The following is a 20,510-nucleotide window of genomic DNA, read 5'->3' on the forward strand; positions in this document are numbered from 1 at the left end:
TCCATGAGTGCAAAACACAAATCACCCAAACATGACAGGGTCTGACTCACAAACCCATGACTTTGAAACTGCCGCCCCTCAGGCAGACTTTGTCACTCTTTTAAAAGAGAACTTTTATCTCTTTGTGTCCAATGTTGCCTCTGCCAGCGTGTCTCTGTGATGCCAGCAGCTGCTGACAGAACGGCAGTACTTGACTCCAAAGATGAGAATGTGTTGGTCAAACTTGGCATTCTTTGCCATACAAACAAGTAAATATTAACATGTGGGGTTTAATTTTGTTGGCTTCATTGGGTGAGGGCCTCCAGCTCGCACTGGAAAGGTTCGCAGCCGAGTGTGAAGCAGCGGGAATGAGGATCAGCACCTCCAAATCTGAGGCCATGGTTCTCAGCCGGAAAAGGGTGACCACTCCGGGTCGGGGATGAGTTCCTGCCCCAAGTGGAGGAGTTCAAGTATCTCGGGGTCTTGTTCACGAGTGATGGGAGAAGGGAGCCGGAGATCGACAGACGGATTGGGGCTGCAGCTGCAGTAATGCGGACGCTGCACCGGTCCGTCGTGGTGAAGAGGGAGCTGAGTGTAAAAGCGAAGCTCTCAATTTACCGGTCGAGCTACGTCCCTACCCTCACCTATGGCCACGAGCTGTGGGTAGTGACCGAAAGAACAAGATCGCGGATACAAGCAGCAGAAATGAGCTTCCTCCGAAGGGTGGCTGGCCTCTCCCTTAGAGATAGGGTGAGAAGTTCGGACATCCGGGAGGGGCTCAGAGTAGAGCAGCTGCTGCTCCACATCGAAAGGAGCCAGCTGAGGTGGTTCGGGCATCTGACAAGGATGCCCCCTGGGCGCCTGCTGGGTGAGGTGTTCCAGGCATGTCCCACCGGGAGGAGGCCCCGGGGCAGACCCAGGACACGCTGGAGAGATTATATCTCTCGGCTGGCCCGGGAACGCCTTGGTGTTCCCCCGGATAAGCTGGAGGAAGTGGCTGGGGAGAGGGAGGTCTGGGCCTCTTTGCTTAGGCTGCTGCCCCCGCGACCCGGCCCCGGTTAAAGCGGATGAAGATGGATGGATGGATGGATGTTTTAATTTTTGCTATATATATTTTGCTATATAACATTGCACTGTCCACTTTCTGTTGTAGCAAAACAAATTCCCCACGTGTGGGATAATAAAGGTTATCTTATCTTAACCCAGTTGTGGTTAGTTTTACAGATAACTTGAAGCTTTGTGCCTGTTTTATAGAGAATGAACTTCTCCCCTCCAAGAGACTCAGTTTCTGGGGTTAAAAGGAGAAATCTCTCCTCCGAGGACATCACAGCCTGAAGCCCTGAGCCGAGACCACCTTCAGGAATTCTTTGATCCAGTTTTCCTCTTAATATATTTTCTGGTTACTTGGCAGAAGTTGACAAATTTGACAGCATCCAGTCAGTCAGTCATGTGGTCATCAATATTTCTAATATGACTGAGCTGTGACTGGAAGCTTTTGCACTGACTTGTAAATCAATGTTTGAAGAAAGTGTTACAAGCAGCTACTTTTGAAGGGCAGTAGATGTATTTTAAGTCATGTTGATTTTCAATTTCCTTCCAGAGGGTTCGTCGAGTGATTGTGCTGGAAGGAGGCTGGTTAGCAAAGGCGAACAGACCTAGCTGGACGCATTTGTTTCTTTCTGTCATTTACTTCACATCGTGATAGAAACTGGCGAGGTAGAAAAACTTTTTAAATCACTCACTCAACTTTGGTAAGCCGAGAACTAAAATGCACTGAGAATGCTAAATATTAAGCCCGAGTTGTTTGGTATGACAGAAGAGAAAGGAGATAAGTAACACAAGGGAAGAAAGACAGAGAGGAATTTATAAACTGCAATCACTCCGGTGTCTTCCCAGAGATCCCTTTTCTATCACAATTTCATTTATTTTCATTATACTGAGATTTTCTGTGAAGGGTTTTGAATTCCTCGTGGTGCAACTTGGCTCTTTTTGAATAAATCGGTGTTGCTTCTAGAAACATTACCTTTTTTTTCCTATAGGTTCAGGATTAGAGAATTTTTAGTAATAAAAAAATAAATAAATACTCCGTAATATGTCCCATTATTTTTTAAGAAAATTGCCATGGGAGAATTGGCCCTGTTATTTGCTATCGTCATCTGACACTGATGAATAATGCATCCAAAAAGCTTCTGCATCCAGATTCATCAAAGTTAATTATCCTTTAGTTGTGCTGAAGTCAGCCTTTAGTAAAATTGTTATGCAAATCTATCCGTAAACCAACCAAACCAAAAACAGGCAGACAAAAACATAGCATTCAGGCACTGGGGCATGAGAATTTGAAGGGTTAAAGAATCTGTGGTGCTTGATGGTGGATCCAAACAAAGTGCTTGTTAAAATCAATTTCATGCCACACTAGAAGGACCAGCCAGGAAAAGCCGGGGCGATGAGCTCTCTCCTTTTAGTGCCAGTAAGAAGCCAAACGGCAGGCAGCACACAGAAGAATGGCTACTACCAGCACATACTGAGCTACAGTAACATCTTCCGGGCTGTGGGACAGGAGAGAATATTATGAGAAGCAAGAAAAAAAAGTGATAGAAAGAAAGAAAATTGCCAGCGATAACAATATCTCCAGTCACCTAAATAGATTCAGTCTGTAAATGGGTGAATAAAGCTATCCAAGTAATAGAGGAAAGAACCGTGACCAGCCAAGAGAGCATGTTTACTCTAGCACGGCAGGCCTGCATAATAAAGGTTTTATCCACCATCAGCAGTCTGTGCTGCGGCACATGGAAATTCTAATGCTCAGAGCTGCGGAGAAATGGCAACATAATCCCACACTCTGTCTGCATCCTTTGATCTTTGCTTTTTCTTATGTCACTCCTTCCATTCATCCATCCATGTCAGTCTTTAATGATCATGACATTTATCATGGCCTAGACTGGGGGCATGTGATAAACAGAGCATCGTTGGTATCAGAATGCTCATCTTTATATGCCGCGCTTTGACAGTAACAAACTCTTCTTGTGCACTTTATGTAACCGTCTCGGCCCGTGACAATGGGCAACCGAGCTGTCATTGACATGGACTCGTAATAAATGATCTAACTTGATAAAACAATGTGGAGCATAAGATGAAGACAAATTTGTTATCAAGACTTAAGAATCAAAATGGAACTGCATAATGTACATTATGATATAAAAAAGGTTTTTTTTAATCTCATCATTATGGAACCAAATACTACCTTTAAAGGATTAAAACAGCATTCTCATAGGGCTGAACCTTTAAATATCAGAATTTATTTGGGCTTTTGAAAATGAATCAATCTACAGTTGTGTGTTAAACGTATTTAAATCACTGTTTTCTTTTTCATTGTTTGTTCTGATTGTATTGTTGGTGAACAGTCTGCAGCTTTGTCTCAAGGTTGGTACCATTTTACCTGTTTTAGATGAAGCCAAGAACCAATGCCAAAACAGTTGCTTGAATGGCCACTGCGAGTCGGTCTCCATCGACTCCTATGTCCCATGTACAGGGGTTTTATTAAGGCTTAAAATGGAACAGGTGAAGGCCTCGAGAGCGGTGTTTCCCAACCATTTGCAGCCATGGCACATATTTCCCATTAGAAAATCACACAGCACACCACCAAACAAAAATGTCGCAAAAAGCATATTGATCATTTTTCTCCGTGAAGCCGGTATAGCGGAATTGGCTCGCTTTGTCCCCAGTATACCTTTTTTTTTTCTCACTCATGCACGAGCCTTCATCTGGGTCCGAATGTTCTCCAGGACTCAGGTCAGACTGACTACTTTTTCTTTTTGAAACACTTATCTTTTGCTATGACGTGCTGTGTTGTCTCACTTGCAGCATGACCATGTCATTTCTTCTTCGTCTTCTTCTGTTTTACTGGCAGTTGGTAACCCGTTTAATTGGAGTAAGAAGTTGTACTGCCCTCTAGTGGAAAAGAATATAATTGTTCTGCCCATTACTCACGCTGGTCAATTACAGCAGCGGTCCCCAACCCCTGGGCCACAGACTGGTACCGGGCCACGAGAGTTGAGGCTCGGATGTAAAATGTATGGTTTTCAGGGTTTTTATTGTTATTTTTCAATGATTTTTATCATTAACTCGGTTTCCCTGGGTCTTTTCCCATGTGTTGTGAATAAATCTTCTTATTTTGTCACCTGTACTGGTTTTACTTTGTTATATTTATCCGCAACACCTTAAAGGCCAGTCAGTGAAAATATTGTCAGACGTAAACCGGTCCGTGGCACACAAAAGGTTGGGGACGGCTGGATTAGAGTACCAATCAGGTGGATAATCTTTCACCGCACACCTGATCATTTCTCGCGGCACATCCAGTGGTTGCGAAACACTGCCCTAGAGGGTCTGAAAATTCAAGCTGCTGAACTGCATTGCTAAACCCTGTTTGTGGTATTGGTGTCTTTTGGAGTTTTGTCTGACAAATATTATGGTTTGTTGCATCGTTAACTGTCCCATCAGTTCATCTAAGAAGTTAGTGCTCCAGTTCTCATGAGAGAAATTCTAGTATTTTATTTTTATTGTACTTAGCACTATTAGCTCGATGTGCAATGCTACCATACAGTGTCTAGATGCACATTCTCAGTCATATTTGCTAGCCTTTGCTGATAACTTGCATTGGAACTTTTCATGCAATTATGGTCACTTCTCTTTCCAGCAACATAACAACATAACAGCAGAGTTGAGGCTTCACAGCAAAAGTCTACAAACAATGAGTAACATCAAAGGGGCCGAGTCCATCCTTTCTATTACCTCCATTTCTGGTAGTCTCAAAACCTGGTTGATCAGTAGCTTCTATGCTAGTATGCCAACACTGACTGTTTGACCAATCAATCATCCAAATTCTGCAACAATATAAACTTTGGACTGAATCCAATGTGCTGCCAATCAGCATTAAATTCTACTACCTTCAAACTCCAGGCCACAGTTTATTCCATAATTGTACAAATGAAATACAACTGAATAGTCTTTCACCTAATATCTGTAACAGTCCTTGACAGTGTCGGTGCCTGCCAGCTGCCTGACTTGTCCATATGTTTGGTATTAGATTAAAATCCTTGAATTACTCACTAATCTGGCACCCTTTGTCACTAAAATAAGGGTAAGATTCAATGTGCAAACACTGCCTGGATAGAAAAAAAATTGAAATCTCTTAATGCACAAGAGCTTTTTTTGTTTGTTTGGTTTTTTTTAACTTTCAGTGATTTTTGAGGGGAAAACTGAGTCGATCCTAATGGACTTGGCTCAAAAGCACTCCAAAGGAGAGGGCCACTACTGATGGAAATGTGTGTGCTGGAGAACTGCCAAGTGCATTTTACTGTCCACTGTTTCTGTTTATATGTCATGAACTCCACCAGGCAGACTTCAGCCATCTCATCAGGGCTCAGAGTCAGTATGCCTGAGAGATATGCTGTCAAAATGCCACCTCTCTCTGTCGCCAGACTTTAGTCTCCTCTGTGTGTGAGTGTCTGTGACTGTGCTCTCACCCGCTATTTGATTGCACTGTAATTGTTTGTGCTTATTTTGAGCATCCATGCTCTTCAGGACATAGGTGTGCATGTTGTATGATGTAACAGAAAGCTGGTCATTTCTCATAATGAAGCTCAACTCAATCATTTTGGATAATGATTGAAAGAGTCGGCACACAAAATCTGAGTTGTTTTGTTTTTAAGTAGGAAATGCGCACAGTTTTTCATTTTTATTTTCCCATTCAGTTATTTCACATAAGCCCACTTAAATTGTATTTCTCCAACTCTTTCTCCATTTCTTACCGGCTTATCTTTCTGGCACACTCAACTGTGTGGAGTGTATAGCAGCTGTAAACACGCTATGAATGTATATGACTACATACAAAAAAGGTCACAGCAGCCCTTCTATATTACTGCCGCTGCCACTTTTAGTGTAAAATATTGATCATATTTCTCTATAATGTGGCTGTGAATAAGTGGCCGGCAGGGCTCTGCAGTGCAGAAGTGGAGGTTTCAAGTGGAAAGTAATAGAAGATGTGACCTCACGACTCCACAGATGGAACATGAACATACTTTCCCTCTCATGAGCCATATGATTAATTCATATCACGAGAGGGTGTTTTTTTGTTGTGTGTGTGTGTGTGTGTGTGTGTGTGTGTGTGTGTGTGTGTGTGTACAGCTAGTGTGACCAAATAAGCACGTGGGAGGGGAATCTAAGGTATTGCGTGACCTTGGACAAGCCAAAAACATATTTATGACTAACCAAATACTTGAAATGCTGTATGCATATGTAAATATAAGCCAGACAGTGTGTGATATACTGAAGTTTTGCCCATTTCTCTACTCAACTCGTAGCTGTGAATGCATGTATTCATATATTTCTGTCCCTACACACATTAATTACCACCCAGTTTTCTTCAGGCATGTTGTAAATTCTGAAAAGGCTAAACAGTGGCAGCCAGATCAGTCAATACGCTGGATTTATCAGATAAAAATCCATCTTCCTTCCTTACTAGCACCTGGCTGGTTGATTTTTCCTCACCTTTGCTTTTCGTCTTGGTCTCCTGCCTCCGTGTCTGTTGCTCTGCCGTCCCTGCAGCCAACCGAATGTGCCCCAGCTCCCTCTACTGACATAATTGTAGCCAATGAGCAAATCTGTTGCAGCCTGATTAGCAGCATCTAAACAGCACTGGCCCCGGACATAATTTAGACATAGATGGAGGGAGAGAAATAATGGCACAGAGGAGAAGGGAAAAATGTACCGAAAAGACACTAATAGGTTCTGCAACATCTGTTATTTTTAGGGATTATAAATGATATATTGCATGTACGACCGGTTGTGCGATTTCTGTGGGGTACACAATAGCTTAAAGGCTGCTGTGAAATGCTTGGACCGAGAGATCCCTGTTTTAAATTCCCTGACAGGCTTAAAAATATTGATGTGGTTGTGAATTAGTAACACTCTCCCTCGCTGACTGCTGTCAGGATGCCCTTGAGCAAAACGTAGTGGCTGCAGCTGTGTTGCGGTTTTATTCCTCAGCTCGCGGCTGTGATTTTTGTGAGTGGTGATTATTTTTTTTGCGCTAAAGTGGCCATTCGTGCCCATCCATGGTGAAAATTTGTCTCAATCACCTCAACGTAAAACCTCAACACCTGTCATCGTCATTGTTTTCCAAGGTCTGAGCCTTGCTAAATAAAACTTGATTGATTGCCTATTAATGTATCTGAAGGCAACTATGATTTACTTGTTCGGAACAAACAAGACAGCTTCCATTTTTCTCCACTAATGGCGTTCCTCCGCACCATAACTCTTCTTGTCTCCATGTATTCAGGCTCCATTACATGTGGCATCCATTTCAAAAGCAGTGTCTTGTGTCTGTCGGACCATTACTCTATGTGGGAGAGCTGATAAAATGAGCCGAAAGGCTGTGTGGTAACTAAGAATAGCAAGTGTTGCTGGGGAGTTGTAAAAGCGTGTTTGTTTATTGCTGTTTTATTTCAATTTTATTTGGTTTACGCAAAAGTAATTACACTTGTAAGAATCTGCAAGACAGATACAAAAAAGCCTAAGAGAGCTGTTGCACCACAACTGCTTGTTCGATGATTTAAAATGGCTGTTTGGGTGCTGTAAACAACACCGTTAGAAATTAAAAATGGGTAAGTGCAAATCTCAAACCCATGTTTAATTCTGCGTTAGGGTGAGGACTGTGTGAATATTGACTGTGGGATGTCTGCAGATATACACACTCGCACAGATGCACAGCCCACTGTTTCCTCTCCCTTCCTTGGTCTCTCGCATAAACACGTATCAGCAAACACGTGCGTGATCTATAGCTTTATTTCCCCGAGGGTCTGTTGTTCAAACATTAATGTGACTTCTTCCTCTGTTTATTTCTCCACAGAGAGCAAAGAGGTGTATAAGAGACAGGTGCTGTCAATCACATCCATCGCCATGGCAATTAGCCTCCTGGGAACGCTGTGCATGGCCCTCTACTGCCGCAACAAGTGAGAAAATAAACTCACAACACCGCACATAAAGTCTACAGATGGCTGTTAAAACTACAATTCAAATCTTTTTCAATTCAGCATACTTACTAGCTTATTACTTACTTCCTGTAGGTAATATTCAAATTGCACTCGCGCAGTTAAATGCTGAGATCTGGGAACAACACTTCAACAACAAAGTGGATCAGTGAACAAATCTTTCTTTGAGAAAGAAGAAAGTCGTGTAAAACTGCTTGTTGTAAATGAACTGTCACTAAGTAAACTTTAAACAGATTGCAGTGCACTGCCAGCGAGCATTAAAATCTACAAACTTCAAACTAGAGGCGACAGGTTATTTCATAATTGCACAAATAATGTGTGAATCTCCACCTCTAAGCATTATCTTCCTAGGAATTATGTTTCAGTACAAACAGCGAGCAGACTACGTAACAGATGGAGACGAACAGGTGTTATTTTTAATGTATTCAAGCTCTCTTTATCACTAATGTGTGAATGGTTTGTTAAGTAACATCAAAAATCAGACTTTCTTCAACCCTCTTTGTTGCATCTAACAGCCTCTAGACTTGATTTCATTTCTGTTAAAGACTCGGGTCATATTTGCCCCACAAACTGTTGCATTTGTGCATTGAGCCGAGGTCCCAAATGCCTTGGCTTAATGCTTCTCCTTTGCTTTCCTCATGACACGCAACAAAAAGCCAGACTAGCCAGCACTAATTTAAAAATGGAGATCACTAATCACTAAGCCAATAAAAGTTCTGGTTCCCATTGCAAACAGACTAACACAAACTTCACAGAAATAAAATGAAAATCTGATGTGGACTCAAATCATATTTTGCTAGCAATAACAATAACAGGGAAGCATGCCGTTATCTTTGGAAGCCCACCAGCTCAAAATGGACAAATTGTCTTGCATCAGCGGGACATTCAGTACATGAAGGGATTTCCATTTAGTTTCAGAGAGTTTGAAAGAAATTGATGCTGCACTGATGAAGCGATGTAATCTTCCAAACACAGAGCATCCACTGGTTGTGTTGTGTGCCATCTATGATGTCACCAGGGCCCTATCACCTTGACACTTGAAGTTTGCTAGACTTGCTGTAATAAACTCTCGAATGCTAGATGTCACCACTCGGACAAAACATCACCACTGGTATAGAAGTAGAAGAAATTGAAAATGGAAAAAAAAAAAAGCTTTTCTTCCAAGTTTTCTGCAGAAAGTCTCATCCTGTCAAGGTTTTACAGCATCTCTCTCTTAGCCCTTGTCCTTGTATACCATTAAAAGGGTGGCTAAAAACTGTTAAGATCATACACTTGTGTGCACAATCATTTTCACCTAACGTAATCTTTCACTGAATATGACAAAAAATTAGAGATTGAGTTCATGAAGCTATTTATCCTAGACTTCTGCACAAGTAGAAGTCTTTATGCAACCAGACGTCCTACCCCCTGCTAGCCATTAAAGCATGCAGGTTTTAGTCACTTCTGCATTAGTTTCACTTTTCAGCCCTGGAAGCAATCTCTGTCTTTTATACTGTCTATTATGGCTCATCAGCATTTTGGCTGTTGCTAGCTGGCGCAGGCAGTGCAAGCATGCACAGGGGTGCAGCTGCAGCTCAGTCAGTAACTATGCGTGTCATTAATAACACTGGTTTCCTGGATGCTAAGCAGAGAACTTTCACAGTATTTGGCAAGCTGTGAATATGTTGCTACTTAATGCATTTATATGCTCACTGACAAATATCCAAATGGAAACATTGCAGGAGTCCTCAGTTTTCCTGAGTTATAAAAAACAATTACTGCTGATAATTCAGGTGAGCTTGTTTTTGATTATTGGCTGCTACAACTTGAAAATGGTACTTGGTCACTTGATTCTTAATTATTTAAGAAAGCAAAATGTATATTTATAAGTGATATTGCTGATTGTTTTTGTGAACAATGTAGTTGATGTCCAACACAACAGAAAAACAGGAACCACTATGACATTTTGTCAGTCTCTCCTCTGTGAAGCGGCACTCTGCATATCATAAAGAGTGTTTCAGTGGCTTCGTGACACAAAAACGACTGAGGTTAGAGCTCATGGTGGGTATTCAGCACAGATAAATTTAGTTCAGTTCTACACTGGAAAGACTGAAATTACAAGAACTGCAGTTGAATTATTACTCAGCTCCTAGAGTGACAGCATTTCCCCTTTAATATGTTGACAAGTAAATTAGCTGTAGTGACATGAAATTTCACCATAACCAGCAATTTCGATTTTTTTCATGATTTTCCTTTGATTTGAAAGTGTCTACAATGACTGACATTCAAACTTTTAAGTAATATTACTGCTGCTACATTCTGCCACTGGTCCCTGAATCAATATATTATTACTACATGTAGAAATAAGCCCTATTGGGTGTGGTCAGACCACATGTAAACAAAGACATATTTAAATTTAGTGAAAACTGAGGCAACATGTTGAGGCATCCTGCATCTTGGATGAAATCCCAGACCAGGTATTTGCAACAATTTGTAAAGCTCATTATACACATATTCATAGCCTATTATCACCCAAAGGTCAGCTCATGTGACTTAAGCCTTTCTCTGCTCTCTGCCTGTTTTCTGCAGGGTTGAAGTTAATATGTGTTCACAGTAATTGGTAAATGAATAGTCATATATATATATATATATATATATATATATATATATATATATATATATATATATCCCTTGTGAAGGGAATCTCAGCAGTATGGGTTAAACATCTGGTTCTAATGGCAGTATGCCATTCAGAGTATGTGGACTATGGAGCAAGCTATGATAGATGGCACTGTAATTCCATAGGCTTTCCTCAGTAATATAATGATGTGAGTGAGTGAGCAGCCTGACAACAAGATAATCGGATCAAGCGATGATGGACAGGCGCTTTCAGTGAATCCATAATTGAGTCAGGGAACTTGCTTGTTCATTGGAGAAGATGCATACAGATTGGGATGAAGGAGCAAGGGAGCGGATCTGAGTGACCTGAATAAAGATAAAGTCAAAGGTTTTCTCACACCGAGAAAAAAGATCCCGATAAAAGTGCAGCTACATGAAAGACAAATGTTTTCCACTTCATGCTAAAACAATAACAGAGAGACATAGAGTGTGTTTTACATTGTAATATCCATCACTGCTGACTTATCTGCTTTATTGTCCTTTAAAAGTTAACATTAACTCTATTCCATGAGTGTTGTGAAACTCACCACTTCATAATCAACATTTAACCTTAAAAAAACAACAACGACAGTCTACGAGCTTATTTTACACACTCATTATAAAGTCATGTTTTTATCTAGTTACTCTAATGTCCTGATTTTGCTACTCAGTTAAAGCGGAGTGTACCAAACTCCAATCTATCATAAGATGGCAACATCAATATTTAACCATTCTGCAACATTATGTGCACTGACATGTTTATATTTTTTAATTGCACAAAAGGTGCTTCAAGTAAAACAATGATGGCAAATATGTAATAAATAAGCAGGACTAAAATATATTTTTTTTAAAAATGAACTCGTGGTCTGTAAATGGAGGTGGGCTTCAGTCTCCTTGGTAAAAGTCAGACTTAACACAAAAACTTTAGAATAGATCGCCTTGAGCTCTGTACCCTTTAAGTCCCACCTCATTCAAAATATGTTTTGCTCAACGTTACTTAACGTGGCTGTTTGACCTTCTGTGGTCTTTAAATGCACATACTGTATGTGATGTGCAGTTTGACACCAGCAGACTGTTTTCATTTCTGCTGAAGTCGTTTTCTCAGGGCTAACCTTGGATCTGATGTGTGTGGACAGGAGCAAGATTGTGTTACATCACCACTAGTCATGAAGCGAGTCATAGTGTGGTGTGCCACAATGCTGAGTCATTCCCCAGCACACATACGCTGACAGTGAACTAATCCATACCGTGCGGTGACAGTGGAGTGGAAGCAGTACTGAGAATTTTTAACAAGGAGTCAAACTTTTCTTCTTTAAATAACTTCATCAGAAGCAATTTCTTTTATCAGGCAGATTATCTCCATAGGTTTTTAAGTTGCCTCGCTTTAAAATACTGCTTGCATTGGGACTAAATGCAAAAAGTCAGCATGATTTATCAGTAGTCAGCACTGTTGCCTTGCAACAAGAGACTCCTGCATGTGTGTGTGTTTGCAGAGGATGTGAATGTAAAGAAGTCCTCTAATGCAGACATAATTTTCCTGGTGTACTTAGTTGTTTTTTTCTAATTATCCTTCTTTGGAGAAACAAGGGTAGCAGAATATTTAGGAGTTAAGTCTCCTTATTGCTCTCTACTTGCGTTCTGCATTAAAGGCATAAAAAGCCATTCCAACCATCAGATACTTTAAGGATTATGAACCTGCTGAATAAGAAGTATAGTAGAGTAGAATTTATATGAAATGCCAAGAATTAGTATTAGCTGCGTGTCAGTGACTCATTCAGGAGATCAGGCTGGTTGCAAATATTTGGTGCTTTTGGTGGATATTGAGCATGATTTTATTATAAGTTTTGTAACGCCACCCTGAGATAACAAAGCCAAATTTTCTCTTTTGCACAAACAGTGAGGGATGCAGGGTGATATATGGCACATCTATCAACAAACCTACAGAGCTGGATGTTTGAGATTTTTGTATTTCATGGCAGAAAAAGCATATGCTTCTATGACAAAGAGCACTGATACCCTTTTGGATCCTAAAACGGCAAGCAAACGAGCAGATTGCGGGAAGGCTTTAGAAGAGATAATGGACCGTTCCTATTAAGTAAACACTTTTCCAAAACTAGTGTGTACCAAATGTCACAGCCTCCTTCTAAGAAAATATAATTAAAGGCCTCAGAGGTGGAGAGGATATAAGCTTAGCATGCGGCAGTTTGTAAACACTTCATTACGTCGCTGTCATTCAGCAGAGTGTCTGACAAAGGACAAGTAAAGGCTTCATCAGCTGCATCTGGTAATGAGCATACCCCTGGCACAACACAATGAAGTTGTGATACAGAGCTTTTGTGCTCCAGGTCAGTCTAATTGCACATGCTTGGGTAAGTGGTGTAAAAAATCAAGTAGATTTTTAATGTCTACTGGTCAGAATAGCAAACCAAAAGAGGTTCTTTCAGATGAATGGACAAAATCGGCTCACATCCTTCAGCTACTCCAGCTGTAATTATCCCGCTTTCTCTAACTTGATTACCTCTAAACCTTTTGTCATGTAGTCAGCTGCAAGATTAGGGTCAAACTAATTAATGTGGCTGTCAATGACTTTAGTCCTTCAGTGTATTTGCAAAGAATGTTATAAAGATATTCTTTGTAATATTCAATTTTTTTTACTAATGTAAGGAGAACACATCTCAAATGAATAGTCACAGTTCTACATATCTATGCAGAAACTATTAAATGGAGTCAATTCAATTTTATTTATAGAGCGCCAAATCACAACAACATTCGCCTCAAGGCACTTTATATTGTACCGGTAAGTCTCCAAAAGTTGATTCTGTTCATCTGGACGTAGCGTTTTCCCAGCCCATTGTTCCTTTAGTGGGCTGGTTTCAGTCATTATGCAAATGTACTGTTTCTAAGATTGGGTAAACCTGCAGTCAGCTGAGACTGAAGAAGTCACTTGGATGAGTGACGGAGCGTTTCTCCCACAGAAAACGCTACGTCCAGATGAACAGAATCAACTTTTGGAGATTTACTTAGCTGGATGATTGAGCATGCATCAAGACGTTTATATTGTAAGGTAGACCCTGCAATAATACATACAGAGAAAAACCCAACAATCATATGAGCCCTGTGAGCAAGCACTTTGGCAACAGTGGGAAAGAAAAACTCCCATTTTAACAGGAAGAAACCTCTAATGGAGAACCAGGCTCATCGGTCATCTGCTATGACCAGTTGGGGTGAGAGAAGAAAGACAGGACAAAGACATGCTGTGGAAGAGAGACAGAGATTAATAACAAATCCAAACTTCATGTCAAGTGTCATTATATAAACGTCTATTAGTTTGTTTTAATCACCGATCACAGAGAAATCAGGTAAAATTATATTACTGGTAGAGAGCTTCTCAGGAAGCTCAGTTTCTTCCACTCATCCTTCTCCAGGGAAATCTTAGAAACCAACTCTCCTTCACCAGGGAGCCAGTGTCTTGGTTGGAGAGGGAAGAAAATAGATTATTTTAGGAATCGCAAAGGATGGTAGGGATACTTTAAAAAGTAAGCCACGCTCATAAATTCAGTTGGTGGAGTTTCTTCTGTATAAATTTGGACTTAAATCTGTCCCTCCTTTGTTCCGTCCTAAATACAATATTGAAAATGCTGCTGCACATAATGTTTCTGAGAACTCTTGAGATCACTGTTGGATTCGACTGGCTGGAGAAAAGAGACCTAAAAATTCTCACATCTCTGGCTGCAATTAGCAGCTACATATGTTTAGTTTGTTGTCTGAGAGGAGACCTGTAGAACACTACTCGGTGAGATCTGCATTTCTGAAACAAAGGCAAGGGAGCAGACATCATTTTTCAAACTGGTTATAATTAGCTGTTTGTGCCAAAGCTCCAGTTTTGAATTAATTAGAGCAAAATTATAGACTGGTTACAAGTGAGACTTGCTAATCTCAAGATAATGAGTGCAAAACATAATTATGACACTGAGGAACTCGATACAGGTTGTACTGGAAGAAAACCTCACGCTAATATCACGCTAAAGAGGAACTGGTATGGATTTTTGAGTGGAAGCAACTATGGGAGGTTAAAGGCCTTTTTAGCCAGCAGGTGTGTCTCTTATTTCTTTACAGTCAAACAACTCCAAAGCAGTGTTAACAGAAAACCCTTTCAGGATCCACTAATCTCAAGTGATGTAAAAATTAATCGATACATTTCGAAAAATCAATACCAGAGTGAGAGATGGAGCTGAATCTGTTTGGAACCACGGATTCAAATCAAAAGATATAACAAAAATGACCTGAAAACTGTCAGTTAGCCTTCACTTTTGTTTGTCTGACCTTTAATAAGGAAATGCCAGCACTGAATATATGTATTCAGTGCTGTATAGAACTTATGATGGTGTATATGATTTACTCTGGAGACTGACAAAGGTTACACTGTGCATGAATATACCACGTGTGCTAGTGTTTATGAGAGGCATATTGTTGGGCATTTGAATATTGCTGCTAGGAATAAAACCTGTTAACAGTTTCGGTCAACATGCATACGTTATTAGATTGTCATATAGAAGCTAAATTTAAAGTGAACATCACTTGGACGGATTGGAGCAACCCTGAAATGTCAGTGCCTCCTATTATTATGTATTTATAGCTGTATAAACACATACGAGTATTCACTAACATTAGATGCTGATTCAGTGGGATAAAAATCTGGAAGCGTAAACATGATCCGCATTCATTTAGCTAATAGCAGCACTTACTCTCTAGAAATCAAAGGGTTTTTTTTAAATAATATGAAACCATTAGGCTACCCAAATTGAAAATATTTGCATCTCACTGAGTCTCTAAACATACATATTAGCCTAATAAATTCAACTTCAGTAAAAGCAGTAAGACGATGTAAAAATCAGCAGCTTTTGACAAGCTTGCTAGCATTAGCATCGCTCTATGTGCTAACAGCCTGTACTTAAGCACAAAATTCAGCGGTGGTCCCTCCATCCATTCTACACTCAACGTTTTGAGTTTTCAAAAGTCTATATCATAATGCAGAACACACGTCTGCATTTAAATCTGATTGTAAGTGCAGAAGTAGCCTGGATGATATGAGATGCAATCAGCAGGTTCACTTGTTCAGTCTCGTGTTAATCTTCCTGTCTTAAAGATGAATTTAATGCATCACTGTTACGTCCAGATACAACTCAGCTGAAACTCAGCCAATAAACGCTACTACTTAAAGCACTCAACTGGATCCAATAACTTTTTATCTCAGTTGTATATTTTTTTCCTTTATGTTTAGGAGGCGCAGAGAAAAACTCCAGGCCCACCTGAAGGAGAGTCGCAGTTTGAAAAACTACACTACTAGTTCCCATAATGCCCTAGAAGCCAAAATGAGGGCCTCTAACACCAACCTGCAAATTCATGAGGTGAGTACATGAGATGTTTTTTCTCTTCTTCTTTTTTTGGTGCTTATACATGTAAACACATGGAAAACTGACCTCATGCAGAACTCCCGGTGCTCCTGTTTTGTGAAGACTGTTGGCTCGTTTTCACATGTGCACTGCAACCTGGAATTTTTCTATAGGAGCAATATAGGTTTACAAGACAGGATAATGCAGATGGCATTGGCCAGTTGAACATCAGCAAATCTAAAAACTGATCATCATTTAAAGCAATACATTCTCTTATTTACTTACCTCCTTACTTTTAGTTACGGATTTATGAAAGAGTAAACATGAGGCTGTACTTGTGAGAGATTACTTCTTACAATGAATGTAGCAACATCCAGCTCTCTTCCAAAAAAATTTGTTAAAGCTGGAAATTCAAATGCAGGCTCGTGTTTTAATATAAATCGTTCGTTTATCATTGTTGTGGTAGCTTTTTTTTTTATCTCACCCATAGAGGCCAGAGTTTTTTGTAACAGTTATAAAGCCGTCCCTGGCTGAATTTCTGGATGTTGTTGTTTTTTTTAGGTAGGAATTTTAAAATATAGCCTTGGGCTTCAGGGGTTGGTTATTATTTTTCAGTAAATTAGTTGGCATTAGCAGGAGTCAACAAACATTAAAACATAAATCTTAATCTGAAAACCAACAAATATTCAAAATGAGATGTCTGCTCCCTAAAGTTATTATCACTGAGCAGACACACACCTCACACACGACACCGCAGAGGATTACCATTAGATTTATGGCTGCCTGCAGTTTGTGCATGTGAATAAGTATGTATTGCTGTCTCCACCTGGCCACTTGCAGGAGGCTTACAGGTCTTCTTGAGAGCAATCGTTCAGTGGTTTGGGAGCATGCTGCTGGCTGCCAGTGTCATTCATCATCTCCTCAGTGCTCTGTGTCATCGCGCTCCCAAATGTGCGTCCGGGAGTAGCTGGCATGGACATGAAAATTACCTTAACATGAATGTTGCTCCTGGGAGACTGTCCTTGTGTGTATTTCTACACCAATCTGCATAAATTAACCTTAAGCATTTTTTACAGTTTAATCATGTAAATCCCTCAAGCACTTCATTAGGTACACCTATGAGATCTAACATATTCCAGTACAACATCTATACCATGAATTACTGTGTTTCCAGCTTGTGATTTTCTTATCTTTATTGCATAGGTCATAATGGGTGCTGGTAGCGCTCCACCAGACTGCATTATATTTAAATGGTTCCAAATATTTTGTCCACTCCACTGAAATTAATACACAAGTGTGTAAAGTATTAGAAACATTTTTAAATGCACTGTTGGTCTATACACAAGGGGCTCCATCATAAGCGCATTAATATGCAGAAGATGAATAAATCACTGTGTGTGAAAAGCAGTGGAGATAATTACATTTCATGCTGGCAGTTCGTGATACAGCTGACAGATTTATCCTGATTTGTCATCATTGCAAAGACTGTCCTCTGAAAAAAATACATCAGCGGTTGTTATTTCATTAAAAAGCTTGAAATATAATATCTTCACCTGTAATGCCAAAGAAGGGAGTTTTGCAAAACGGGTTGACAAAAAAAATAAGATAGATGTCAAACATACCAACTATATCTGGATACATCTTTGGTTTTGACCCCAGAAGCCACAGTTGCACTGCACTAGTTTTTGACACCAAAAATGCAAAGTTGTCCATATTTTATCTGACGTTTTAAAAGAGACCTAAAGTAATACTTAGACTTTGGAAAAGTAAGCTATGGTAACTTGTGGCTACAACCTTATATTTACCATACAGTCACCAGCATGGTATCAATATTGTCATCTAAATTTTGACAGCAACAGAGAAAATTTCCTTTGTCTGTTATGGCATATTTAAAATTTCAGATGAATCTGTTAAACAAATGAGTAGTTTTGCGAGCATAATAGTGTCATACTTGATTTGAAATGCAGAAATTGAGATTCTGATTTTTTTGTATCGACACTTTCATCGAAAAATAAAAACGAAATGAAAATGTCCTGGAGACACGAGATCCAATCAGAATGAAGCTGTATACCTTAAAGGTCGGTCCATGAAAATAAGCCCGTCCATGGTGCAAAAAAGGTTTGGGCCGCTGTTGTAAAGGATAAAGCACCATCTTAGGGTAAAACCTTGGCTTGTACAACCAATTTAATTCAGTTTTATCAGTTTTATAGCACAAAATCACAACAAAACTTATCTCAAGGTACTTTACATTGTAAGGTAGAGCAATTATATTATTAATGCTATTATGTTACGCTTACCTCCTCAAACAAATCTAATCTAAAACATCCACTTGGCTGCTTCGTGGTCTCCCAGATGTTTTGGTGTTCCCAAGCTTGCGACTGCATTTTAATATCGTCCCAACTTGTTGATTTGTTGACTGCATGGTTCCCTTTGTCTCTTTTCTTTCTTTCAACTCCAGACCTTTGATCTCCTTATGAAAAAATAGGTGTGTAAATCCGAAATGTATCAACCATTCCTGAATGTTTTTAAAGACTTTTAAAGCTGAACGTCTACATATCAATCACATTTTGATTGTTTCATTTTAGTTTTAATGTCAGCCTCAAATAAATGTCAACACATTGACACTCTTGCCCGAAGCCTCCACCTTCAGTTTCAGTTCAGACGATTCAAGAGTGTAAGACATGGCTCGGAGACAGACTTAACCAGAGTTTGAAAGCAATCTGAAAAATCTGGAGTTTGTAAAGATGGTGTGTCAGGTGCGTCTCCTCAAATTACCTTCAAGGTAAGAGGTCTGTCGAGGACAAACATACTGGCTTCCCAAACTAATGTAATGATCAGAGGAATAGCAAAAGTCCAGCCTCCAGCATAACTGCATTGCACAAAATATGCCCAAAAAACAGTCAATATTATTTTAATCTCAAAGAGCAACATTAATATTTCAGACAAATAACTGAGGTATTGTTGGAAATTGTGCAGCCATTAGAAGTACATCACATTTCATTTCACTTTCAACCTAAATGTCAGAGTTACTGAAAACAAATGCAAATAGATTTCTGTGTTTATCGACCCGATGAGAGAGAAGGCACAGGAAAACAGATCAGTTATATAGATCAGAAACGAGTCTGGGAAACTTGAATATTTTGTCTGCATACTTATGACTTGAAACTCCGTTCTGATTTTCAGCTGTGTAGCTATTTAAGGACATTTTTGTTATCTTTTTACTTTCTTATCTCCTTTTGTTTTATGGAAGTCAACAGCAGGAATGTTGTATTCCTTTTTCTTCTCGTTTATAGAAGCTTCATTCAAACTTTAAGTGGGTCACTGTTCTTTATCTCAGAATTTCCACTTTGCTTTATCTTTTTTCACTTACCTATTTTTTCCAACATCACTCTGATACATGATAATATAAATGGTCCAGTGCATGCAGGGACATCACATTAAATGTCACATCACCTAACATATTCAGCCACAGCCTAGTTTATCGACAACACAGCTGCTCATTGATTGTCACTGAGGCATTAAGCTTGTCTAAACTACACTGCTTCACATCTAGTTTTGAAATATCATGTTGTATTGAGAAAAAAGCTTTTTCTTGTTCTAGTTAAGAAGCCCACACTCGCTCGTCTTATTGATGAGAGACACCAGATTAGTAGCAACGCTCTTTTTACTAAAACACGTGTGTTGTTGACAGTGCCTTTAAAGATGTCTTTGTCATTTAACGGATAGTGATTGAAGTGTAAATGACCATTATTGCCTCCCTCTTATGGTGCACTTCAATTATTATTGTGTTATTTTGCAATAATTAATGATCTTTTCTGCAAAGAATTGAAAAAAGTAGACTATAATCGAATATCACATGCACATTGCATAAATTTGTACAGAAAATTATTTAAAATAAGCACTTTGGCTTTTATTTTCCTTACTGATTATTGTTTACTGACTCCAAAAAATGTTTTGTGGTGGAAAAACAAGGCGGATCTTTAGTGCATAAATGTTGCTTTGAAATCTTCTTTTATTTATTTAAATTCTACAACAGTCTTTGGGGAACTTGCATGCAAATGAGCAGCATTTGTTTATTTTGTGCCTACGCACCCAGAATCACATTGATTTCTGTCTGCAGGCAATCAATTACTAAAATCTCTGAAAGGAGAGCAACAAGCATGGGGTCAATGGTGTATTAGGATCTTACATACACACAAAACAGCCACACACACATTCATTTCTGTGTCATTTTTTCACTACACAGACACATTTTCGTTTTATTATTATACCCAACTTTCATTTAGATTCGTACTTTTCATCTCATTTTGCAGTAGCTACAAGTAGATCTAGACCCCTGTGATCATGTGGGTCACGCCAAAGTCGGCAGAACATTCCAGCAGTGGCCAGCAATAGAAAATGAACACTTCTGATTAGCACCGCAGGGCCCTTTGTTGGAAGTATTTGATTAAGC

The 20,510-nt window shown here is 39.6% G+C and overlaps 1 protein-coding gene across 2 annotated transcripts in view; it reads left to right on the top strand.

Annotated features, from left to right (window-relative positions):
• The window catches only part of nrg3a (neuregulin 3a), a 344,868-nt gene that overhangs the window by 304,634 nt on the left and 19,724 nt on the right, over positions 1-20,510 (top strand). For both annotated transcript variants that reach the window (XM_026189294.1, XM_026189295.1), the window contains 2 exons: positions 7,886-7,988; positions 15,946-16,072. In XM_026189294.1, coding sequence (XP_026045079.1) covers positions 7,886-7,988; positions 15,946-16,072 — 230 coding nt within the window. The remainder of the gene's footprint in view (positions 1-7,885; positions 7,989-15,945; positions 16,073-20,510) is intronic.

This window comes from Astatotilapia calliptera, chromosome 13 (genome assembly GCF_900246225.1).
Source record: "Astatotilapia calliptera chromosome 13, fAstCal1.2, whole genome shotgun sequence".
Classification (NCBI taxonomy): Eukaryota; Metazoa; Chordata; class Actinopteri; order Cichliformes; family Cichlidae; genus Astatotilapia; species Astatotilapia calliptera.